This window comes from Manihot esculenta, chromosome 11 (assembly GCF_001659605.2).
Source record: "Manihot esculenta cultivar AM560-2 chromosome 11, M.esculenta_v8, whole genome shotgun sequence".
Taxonomy (NCBI): Eukaryota; Viridiplantae; Streptophyta; class Magnoliopsida; order Malpighiales; family Euphorbiaceae; genus Manihot; species Manihot esculenta.
Genome location: NC_035171.2, coordinates 15,349,080 through 15,360,396, shown reverse-complemented (window position 1 = coordinate 15,360,396; position 11,317 = coordinate 15,349,080). Strand labels below are relative to the sequence as shown.

Sequence of the window (11,317 nt, the reverse complement as noted above, 5' to 3'; positions counted from 1 at the left end):
CTCTATACTATCCTAGATTCATCCTTCTTTTCTCACATCACATTGGACCATGCATCCTTTTCTCTCTAGCACTCCACTACTCCTACGCTCCCTTACGCACGCTCACAACTCCGCAGGTGCCATCTTGTGAGGAAAGATAGAAATGGTACTGGTACTGCGTCCCACTTCGATATCAACTCGACCTCCCTGCCTGATGGGAAACCTGACACTAGCCTACAAACACGTCTAACCACTCTCACACTACGATATTAAGGCTGGTTCCCAGACCTGCCTGCTAACCGCTCAAACCTGAACACGAACTCACTTTACCAACCACTCCTAAACACCCTACGAGCCTGACAGCTGACATCAAACTTCTAGGCATTCTACTGGGTCCCCTCTGACACCTACCTCAGATCCATTCTGAACTCCGCTCCTGACTACCATGCGCTGCAGACGCAGGTAACCCCAGCGTCATAAAGAGAAAACCAAGCCATCCCCCGAATGACATCCAGACACTCAAGTCTCGGACCGTCAAGTCAAGTGGAAGGCCTCTACTCTCAAGGACACTGGACTGAACCTTTGCCAGAGATGAATCCTACCCGGGTCTAACTAACCCAAAGAGGACACGCTAAGCCGAGAAGCTATCAACTCAACCGCTCAAAGCTCCTAGAGTAACTAACGAAAAAGAAACACTAGAGCTCACAGAACAACAGAACAGGAACAAGTGAGCATACCTGGCATCACTGTGTCCGCTGTGTCTGCCCCTCTACGTCCTTGGTGACTGGCCTGACCTACATTCCTGGTAGCTAACCGTTGGGCTTGTACCACCCTGGGCGAAGTAGGACAGTTACGCGCAAAGTGCCCTTCTTGTCCACACTTGAAACATGCCGTTGTCCGTGCAAGACACACTCCCTTATGCGGCCTGCCACAGCTCACACATTTTACTCTCCCTCTACTAGAACTTGAACCAACACCATACCCCAGACTAGCCTTTTTCCTATTCCCGAACTCTCGCTTCTTTGACCCCTTCAGGCCTCTACCCCTCTTTTGCTCTCTTTTCGCAGCTGTGCTCAGAATGGAGGGCTCAACTTCTCCTGAGCTTGAGATCTTGGACTCCTTCGTCTGCGCATCATCTTCCGACTTTCCCATACTTTCTTCTTCCATATTCACTTGCACACCTACATCCCTTTTGGGCACATCCATCCTCACTTCTCTCATGCCGCCTCCGGACACCCTTTCTTGCTCCTTTCCTTCTTTGTTTATCTCTAGCGACCTTTCAGGGTTCCTTGATGATTCCTTACTGCCAACTCCTCTTGACTGCACTCCTGGCAGAACGGGAGAAAAAGTGTCCGTACCTTCCCACTCAGATGGATCTGACTCCACAAACTGACTCGCACCTTGCATCAGCACTCTTCTGAAACACAACAGGCACACATCAGCTTCACACATCATGTGAACAAAACACAAAACACATGAAAAGCAGCCGAACCTAGGGTCCATGTAGCAAACACATGAATGCTAAAACACATAGATATCACGGATGATCCTGTCACTAAAAGCCCTCAATCTAGCATAACATGCCATGACCAACTGTGCCAAAGGCCATACCTGGTCTCTCAACTCATCTGATATCATAACATAGCATATCGAGGACTAAGGGATCAGTCAACATCCATAAGACCAACAGAAATGCATATGCATCAAACATGGCATTATACATCATCAAGCAAGACATGACTCCGCATCCTATCCTAGTGGACATGATCTTTCTCTCGATCGTTCTTATTGTGCTTGCCCTCCTAAAGACACAACCTCTTTTCGATGTGAGATACCTCTAATCCCTGAGCCTCTTTGCTCATGACACCGTACTCAACACCGTACTCAAGAGGCCCTATGCTCTGATACCATCTGTAACAGTCCGGAAACCGATACCCCTCTGTAACGGCTCCAAACTGCTCGGCGCTAGGATCCAGATCGGCTTAGGGCCGCCTAGACCCGTAGCAAGCCTGCTACTGAACTCTGTGTACCTGATTAATCCCATACATGATCCAACTAGTACGCTAGCTTTTAACAACTTTTCTGAAAACCTACTAGGCGTAACCTTAAAACCACAGCCGTCAAGGCCTACACCAGTGATCAACTACGAAACTGACAACATAGAACCCACTCTTAGGGTTCGCATATGACAGGCTAGCCTTGGTTTCTGTTTTGGGTCAAGGGATTTACCCTTTCTTCCCTCTCTCAAATGGGTCAAGGGATTTACCCTTTCTTCCCTCTCTCAAATGGGTCAAGGGATTTACCCTTTCTTCCCTGATCACTGGAGTTTTATAAACATCTCATATGTTAAGCCTAGCTTGACACATTTCTCATCAAGAAACGTAAAACAGGATACATGCATACATTAGGGATTCAGCAAACACTGGGCAAAGCACAACTCTAGACATTATCTCAGAATACTCTATCTCTTTACAGCATGCTCTTTCCATCATAACCTGTATATACATCATGCTCACATATCATGTCCATACACCATGTCCACTACTATACGATACAAACAACCATAACAAATAAACATAACATAACATCCTTTAAATCTTTACATCATCTTGCATAAACATACATCAAGCCTCTCATACATATACATGCCACTCTATCAACACCTAGTTATGCTATTACATCCAAACACGGCAACCCATGCTCAAACCACTCTGCTTTTCCCATAGCTCACTCTGCTGAACTCTGGCCCTGCAAAACTGGGGTTAAGGGCAGGGTGAGCTACTAGAGCCCAGTGAGTAGAAACCATAAAACAGTTCATTCATTACATGCTTTCATGGAATGTGTCACAGCACAAACATCTCACATCTCGGATTAGACATGATCCCAGAACTCCCTCTGTCAGTGCCCGGTCCTACGGACTCCCAGGTCACTACATGTATTAGAGCCCGGCCCCTAACTACGGAGCTCCCAAAGGTCTTATCTAGACACAACAGGTTGCGGGCTACTGAGATCGCCTTGGTCCATCCCATAAACAAGAATAATGCAATGCAGCATATTCGTGATCTCTAATGCAATACAACCTAGTATCACATGGCATCCATGATGCGTGTCTCATGCTCATACTGTCATGCTCTGTAAACCTTAACTGTAAAACATGCATCGTTAGGTCTACTCACCTGAAGCCAAGCTGTAGTTACCTCTGGGCCAACTCTCACACTGGAGCTAAACACCTCGCCTCAGGTCCGATCCTACACAGATGGACTCACATGAGGTGCCCAACAACGCTAACATAACTCTAACACATCTCTGCAACAACGCCCCAAAAACCCCCTAAAAGCTCCTAGAACAATCACACAAAGCATGCAAAAGAAGGCTGGACAGGACACTTTTGGCGACCGAATCTCCTCTTTCGGCGGCCGAAGCCTTCGGGGGCAAGGTTCGAGGGCCAAAACACACGCAAGAGACGAAAGTCTCTAACCTTCGGCGGCCGAACCTCCCCTCCAGAGACGAAAGTCCAATCCTTCGGGGGTTCGGTGGCCGAACCTGGACTGCATGCGGAGGCACTTTCGGCCCCCGAACGTGGCCTGGCCAGCCACTACCGAAAACGGGCGAGCTTTTTCCCCATTTTCGGCCAAGGTGAGTCCTTCTGCCATTCTTCACCATCCTTGAGTTCTTTCCTTCAAATCTTTCAAGATTTTCACAAGCTTTTACATTGTTTTGAAGATTTTCGAGTTTAAAGCAAGTTTTGGAGTTTTGAGGTTCAAGAACTCAAAATCTCCCACCTCCGAGTTTAGGACGTCTCTCTCTCGATCTTCAAGAGGTAAGAGCCGATCTTAAGCTCATTTTATGTTTAAAGAAAGTTTTATGCAAGATCTATGGGGTAGAATGCATGTTTAGCTCATAGTTAGGTTTTTAGTTAATGTATGTTGGATTGAGTTGTTGTTGTGTGTTGTAGTTGGGGTTTAAGTTAGTTTGAGGCCCCTAGGAACTATTGTATGTATATTTGCATGTTGTAGAATAGGTTTATGCATGTTTGGATGAGATTGGAGGCACAAATGCGTAAGGGAGCCAAGTTTCTGCCCTTTTGCAGAAACCAGGTTCGGCAGCCGAAGGAACTTTCGGCCGCCGAACATGGCTGGGGAGGCAGGCCTTTCGGCTGCCGAAGTTGCCCCCGAAAGGAGACTTTCGTCTATGTCTGGGACTTTCGGCCGCCGAAGGTGCCGCCGAACATGCATGAGTTTCGCCTCTGTCTGGGAGTTTTGGCCGCCGAAGGTGCCGCCGAACCTGCCTGACTTTCGGCTCTAGAGGGACTTTCGGCCGCCGAACCTACGGTCGAAAGTGCCCTGTTCAGCCATTTCTTGCATGTTTTTCTATGGTTATTCCATGATGTTTTAGGGGGTTTTTGGGGAATAGTTTAGAGTTATGTTCAGGTATATTTGGTCCCTCATTTGAGTCCACCTGCGTAGGTTCGGACCCGAGGAACCGAGGACCCCAGCAGTGAGTCTATTGCCCCAGTGTCTGGTCAGAGCTATCCAGAGGTGAGTGGAATAAACTTTTATGTTTTTAAGCAAATTAATCGTATAGTTTTGAGCATGTTCATGCATCATGAGTGCCATGTGATGAATTAGGTTGCTTGCATTAGAATTCACGAATATGTTGCATTGCACATTTTAAATGTTGATGTGGATGAATGCTGGATGATCCATAGCCCTCGATCTATGATATGACGATGTGATATGTACGGTACGGAAAGTAAGACCAGTGGGACCCATTCTACGTTCGCTAGCACTATGTAAGAGAAAGACCAGGACCCATTCTACGTTCTGACACAGTTGGACCATGTTATGTTATGCTATGTAAGGGAAAGACCAGGACCCATTCTACGTTCTGGCACAGTTGGACCATGTAGAGGGCTATTGGTGACAGGTTCATCCTTGATGTGATTAGCTGTGATGTGATGCATTCCATGATCCATATGATTTAAATGTTTTATTATTCTGCTCACTGGGCTCTAGTAGCTCATCCCTCTCCCATTTTCCCCAGGATTGCAGGTACAGGGTAGACCAGGAGATCCATAAGAGTATTGAAGTCCTGTGTATGTAATAGATAGCGTGGACATGATAAATGTATTAATGTTATGTAAAAGTACAGTTTCAGTCATGTATTGATATTGAGGATTAGATATTGTGCTTGACATTGTGTATGAGGTATCCCTTTTATTACATGATCAAAAATGTTTTATGATGTTCATGAAAGCTAACTCATCTCATGTTGTATCGCCGTTGGGGCATTGATGAGATCCCACAGAGGGATCACGATTATGATCATGACTATGTACATGTATGTTCAGGTTGAGTTTGGCTTATGAGTGAAAGAAAAGTTTTAAATTTTTATGTATGCTGTTGATCATGTATGGGATTAAACAGGTTTTCAGGATGTATGTTAGGCGGCCGAATGTCCTCTCCAGAGACGAAACTCGCCTACTTTCGGCGGCCGAATCTCCTCTTTCGGCGGCCGAAGCCTTCGGGGGCAAGGTTCGGAGGCCAAAACACACGCCAGAGACGAAAGTCTCTAACCTTCGGCGGCCGAACCTCCCCTTCAGAGACGAAAGTCCAATCCTTCGGGGGCAGGTTTAGGCAGCCGAAACCACCTCCTCAACACCTTCGGCGGCCGAACCTTCCTTCGGCGGCCGATGCTGGGTTCTCCTGTGAGGCAGAACCTAGCTCACCTCATGCACAACTTCCCCCAAACCTCACTCAACATGCATCTCAACACACATAGCAAGCATATACGCAAATATATGCACAAAGGGGTCCAAAACTACCTAAAAACCCCAACAAACAACACCCATAACACCTAATCATACTTATGCATAAAAACCCTCAAAAACATCCTTTTACACCTCACCATGCAACTCCTCCCTTTCCCTCCATCAACCTTGCTTAAAACACTAGAAAACATAAGGATCAACACTTACCTCGTCAAGAACAAAGGCTGGTGTGATCCTAGCTTCAAAACAAGCTTCAAGAACTTCAAGCTCCACAACTTCCTCCTTTTTACTCAAAACCTTCAACACCAAGTGAAAACTCATGAAAACCTTACAAGATTTGAGGAAAACACCATGAAAACATCCAAGGAGAGCATAACCTCACCTTTGACTACCAAGAGAGCTTCCAACACCCTCCATGGCCGGTCAAAGGGGTTTAAAGAGGTGGCCAACCGCCTTTCCTTCGGCTGCTGAAACTGCATGCAAAACCATGCATCGTTCGGCGGCCGAACGTGGAATTTCGGAAGCCAAACCTAAGGCACTTTCGGCGGCCGAACTTTCCCTTCGGCGGCCGAACCTGCATTTTTGCCTCCTTGGTCTTTGCTCTTCACAATTCATTTCCTTTCCTTTCAACACCATAAAACCATAAAACACTTCAAACCATGTTCAAAAACCTTTAGAAAACCTTCAGGTTACCCTTGCAATACCCCTCAAAATGCATCCGACATCCGAGATTCCACCGGACGGTAGGAATTCCGATACCTGACCGAGCCGGGTATTACAAATTTGATTTCTAATATAGACCAAATTAATTTAAAATAAATATCACAAAATACTAAAATATCAAAATAACAAAATTGGCCTAAATACAATTTGACCATACATGCATTATGCAATTTGAAATTGTGTTGCACGTTCGTATGTATTGAAAAGTGTGTTGCTTATTTCTTTATTCTTCCATGCGTTTTAAATATAATTTTTATCTCGTAAGTCTTGAATTAAGTGATGGTAGTTTGATTTGTTATGATTTGAAATTTTCCATTTTAAAATTTTGAAGTATCGTGTCATTTCTTTACTCGTATCAAAAAGGTGGTTGTAAACTAAATCAAAGCAAGAAACACAGCAGAAGACAGACAAGGATGCAACTTTAGTGAAGATGAGAGGAAGAAAGGTGAAACAACTGGAGACCTCAGCAGACAACTGGATAGAGCTCAAATCATCTCATTTTCTTACAGGCGGAAGGACCCTGAAGTTAAGCTCTAGGTGGCACGATGAATGTTTATAGAGGCTAAACTAAGTAGCCCATGAAAAATGCTCTATAATAGCCGACCAATCAACCAAAGTGGACATGGGTCTCCATCTACCTTAAACCTGCCAGAGCAACATACAAGAAGAGAACAACAAGTAGGAGTAAAAAAACCTAAGATAAGCATTTGGTCGGTTCGCTTTTCGAATAAACTGAAAACTGAAATTTTAATATTTGTAAAAACTGAATCGAACTGATTTTAGACAAAAATCAAATCGAATCGAATCGATTTGATTTAATTCGATTCGATTCGATTTGATCGATTAAGCTTTTTAATAGATTTTTTATTTTTTATACTTTATTTTTAATATTCTAAAATTTAATTGAAATATTTTAATATTAATTATGATTTAATCTCTCTACATTATCAAAAATAATATATTATCATCATCAATTAGTTAGGTTTGGTTTTTTTAATTTTTTTTATTAAATTCGTATCGAATCGAAATAATTAAAATTTTTAAAATTAAAAATTAAACTGAACTGAAATAAATAAAAAATTAAATTGAATTTTTAAATTAATTCAATTTAATTCAATTGATTTTTTTAATTTGAACCGAATATTGCTTAGCGATGAAAAGAAATATTATAATACAAATAAAAAAGGTGATCTCTCCTTTAAATGCAAATCTTCAAAGATATAATAAAAAAACAAAATTATCTATATTTTCTTTCATGATAGAGAGAGCATAATCTAAGCTTGGGAGGAAATACAATGTTTCCCTACTCAGATGGTGTAGGGGAAGTCGACTAAACCAGGTAAGGGATGAAGGATTTCAAAAAGCTATAACTCTCAGAGCAAAAATCTCTCCAAAAGGAATAGTCTCACTTTAGTAGTATTTATTATATTCTTTATTAATTTAAAATACAGTGTGGATTGTTTTGAAAAAAAAAAAATTTAATGATCGCTGACCTTCTTACACTCTGGGGTGAGATCGAACTCTGGAAAAAGACACAGACCCAAAACCCATCAGAACTCCTTAAAGCAGACCGACCCAATATCATGTACTCTAGCCCGTGACCAAGGCAGGCCGAACTGATCCACGCGCGGGTCCATCAATGGATGGCCTAGCCCGGTGATGCGATGTAAGGTAGGAGAGAAGGTGCAGTCACCACGTAGCCCTATCAGCATGCGGCCGAGGGGAATTAAATGGCCGCCTGCCAGAGAGAGGTACGCTGGCACGTCCGTACGTACGGGTCTGAATGACAGGGACAGGTGGTACTATAGCAGGATGGGGGTTATACGTCACTAGAGGACAAAAGAAAAAGGGATAAAGGGGGGAGAGATGGGATCTTCCCTAGCTAAGCTTACTCTCATACTGAAAAATCCTATTTTCTGGATCTCAAAACATCAATTGGCGCCATCTGTGTGAACGAAGGAGATCTTCTCATCACCGAAGTTCCATTTCCATAATATCCACTGAGATCCACATGGCAAACCACAACGAAAATCATACCAATAACACCCTAAACGACTTGAGCGCTGCTCAAGAAGGACAACAATTCTCATTTTCAAACCCCACAACCCGTTCAAACCAACCACTCGTGTTGTTTAATCCCTCGCCGAGCTCGGCAGGAAATGTACCCAGGACCACCTTATCTGACTAAGAACTCCAGGCTATGGCTCTCCAGCTACAGAACACTGCCCATTGGCTGGGGCAGATGCTGTAACAAAGGGGCCTTAATACCTTATTAAGCGTACCCCCTGATACGGATCCAATAGGACAAATTTCTAACAATGGTGTGGAACAAACTTATATCATTCCAATGGATCCAAGAGTAGTTCAAAATCATATTCATATAATCCATATATATTTGGGGCGTGCTTTAACTCATATGGGACAGATTTGGTGCAACACTTGCAATCATAGGCTGAGGGAGCCTAATCAAACCTATGGGCTAAAACTACATAAAGGAAAGCCTAAAGTGAAGATCAAGTAAGACTTTTGTGAAGATTCAACTTTGTTATGATGGATTTGCTAATTTTATTATTTAAACACTTGTTTTATTTTAGTTTTGTTTGGGCTTGTATTCTGGCCATATTTTATCTTTTAAGTTTTAGAGTGTTGGGCCATGTTGTGGGCTTATATTTTAATACTTATGTGTTATTTTAGTATGTGATTGGGCTTGGGCCTTAGGTGTTTAAGTCAGACCCAAGAAGAGTGTTTAGGGTTTTATTTGTTTTTCTCCTTACTATATAAGGATAAGAAACGATTGTAAGAGGCAGCTTTTAATCAAACTTTTCAGAATTTCTTTCATGCGTTTGGCGTGTATTGCTTTGAGTGAGAGTAAGGATTTGCTTTCATCAATTGCACCAGGAATCTTGGCTAACTTATCAACTATTCGTTGTGGCGTTTGTCGGATTCTCATCTAAATCCTTCGATCATTGGTGTTTCAGCTTCTCTAAGTTTGGGGTGCCATAGGAGGTGGGTTTATCAGATCTTTGGATTCCGTATCTACTTGTGCGTGTGGGTTTGAGGCTTGTGCCATAGGGTTCCGCGTCAGTTGGTATCAGAGCCAAAGTGAGGTAAATTCTTATTTATCTCAGGATCTAGAGTTATTTTTTTTGAGTTTTCCTTTTCTTTCCTATTCTTTTCGGTGAAAGCTTGCGTGTCCATGGCTGCACCTTCTTGATTATTAGTTATAAAAAAAAAAAACCGAAATCCTTAAAAAAAAAAAATCAAAAATCAAAAATCGCCTTTACCTTATTTATCTTGATCTGGCCGATATTGTGGTATATTTCCTTTTTCGTCCATATTGCCTTACCTATCTCAATTGATTGCTGTAATTTGTGGGAATCAATTTTGAATTTTGAATTTGGTTGAATCCAGATTAGGAGATAAAAGAATTTCTGCCTATTTCCTAAAATGCACATTTAAGGCAATTGGATCTAAATCGATTTGGTGTCAAATCCTTTTTTTTAATGCCCATTTTCGTCCATATTTATGATCTGAGAGAAATTTATATATATATTTTTTTATTCTACTTGTGGTGTTTTGATACTTGCCTTTTTTGGGTAGATTTAAATAGATCCATATTTAATTTGCATTGAAGTGAATTAAATTCAAACTTTTGTCCAGATTCGTCTTTATTTCAATTCAAAGTTTCTTTTTGGTTTAAGCTTGCTTTTACTTCCTTGACATTGCTGGAGTATTGTTTGCTTGTGGCTATACTCTAGGTAATATTTTTCAAGTAGCACAAAACCTAGTTCATGTGTTACTTTTCAAATTGTCAGTGTCTTCTTTCTAGTTTTTGCGCGCTTCATTCTTTCTTTAGGTTTTCTTTTTTTTGTTTCATTAAACGCACCTTGTGGTTGGTTGGTTGACCTTAGTTTCTGAAGTGCAATTGAAGAATCAGCAAAAGAGTGGTAAGTGTGCAGACACTTGAGTGCTTTCCTTTCTAACACAATATTTGCTAGTTCTCTTTGTTCTTTGTTGATTCAAGGTAGGATGAGTAAAGATCAGAATATCTCACCAGCGTCCGCTTCTACAAGAATACCTCAAAGAACTCATAATTGCGATAATGACTGTGATGATTCGGATGTGTCTGTTAATAATGTGTTGCTTGCTGCACATTGTGAGATGCTTGTTGCTAGGCGTGCTCTGAATATGCAGGTTAAGGAAGAAAGCCTGAAACAACGAGAAAACATATTTCACACTAGGTGTTTGGTTAATGGAAAAGTGTGTACTGTCATTATTGATGGAGGTAGTTGTGCAAATGTGGCTAGTATGTATATGGTGGAGAAATTGGGCTTGGCTTCTATTAAACACGCTAATCCATACAGATTGCAATGGATGAACGAATGTGGTGAGGTCAGAGTTACACGCCAGGTGGTTATACCATTTTCTATTGGTAGGTATAACGATGAGATCTTGTGCGATGTGGTACCTATGCAGGCAAGCCATATATTGTTGGGTAGACCGTGGCAATATGATAGAAAGGTGCAACATGATGGGCTCAATAATAAGTACTCATTCACTCATGAAGGACAGAAGCTTATACTCGCTCCTTTATCACCTCAAGAGGTATATGTCGATCACATAAAAATGCTGGAGAGGGAGAGGGAGGCTTTGGCCTTGGCTGCAAAGGAGAGTGAGAGCTTGAGTTCTGTGGAAAAAATGAGAGAAAAGAGTGAGTTTGAGGGTAACGAGGCTGGAAAAGAATCAAGACTAGTTCAAGGAGGAAAGATGGAGAAAGAAAAGGAGAAAGAAGAGGCTAACGTTCCAATGTCAACCTCCATAGAGATTGAAATTGAAGAGGAAGTT

General features: G+C 42.2%; 1 protein-coding gene across 1 annotated transcript; it reads right to left on the bottom strand.

Moving 5' to 3' along the window:
• Positions 1 to 681: 681 nt before the first annotated feature.
• LOC122725016 lies at positions 682 to 1,431 on the bottom strand. Its single transcript, XM_043961427.1, has one exon. It carries the CDS (start codon positions 1,429 to 1,431, stop codon positions 682 to 684), a length of 750 nt encoding a protein of 249 aa, XP_043817362.1.
• Positions 1,432 to 11,317: the final 9,886 nt, after the last annotated feature.

Coding starts and splice junctions, on each gene's coding strand:
- LOC122725016 (XM_043961427.1), bottom strand. CDS start 1,431: ATGTGTGAAGCTGATGTGTGCCTGTTGTGTTTCAGAAGAGTGCTGATG.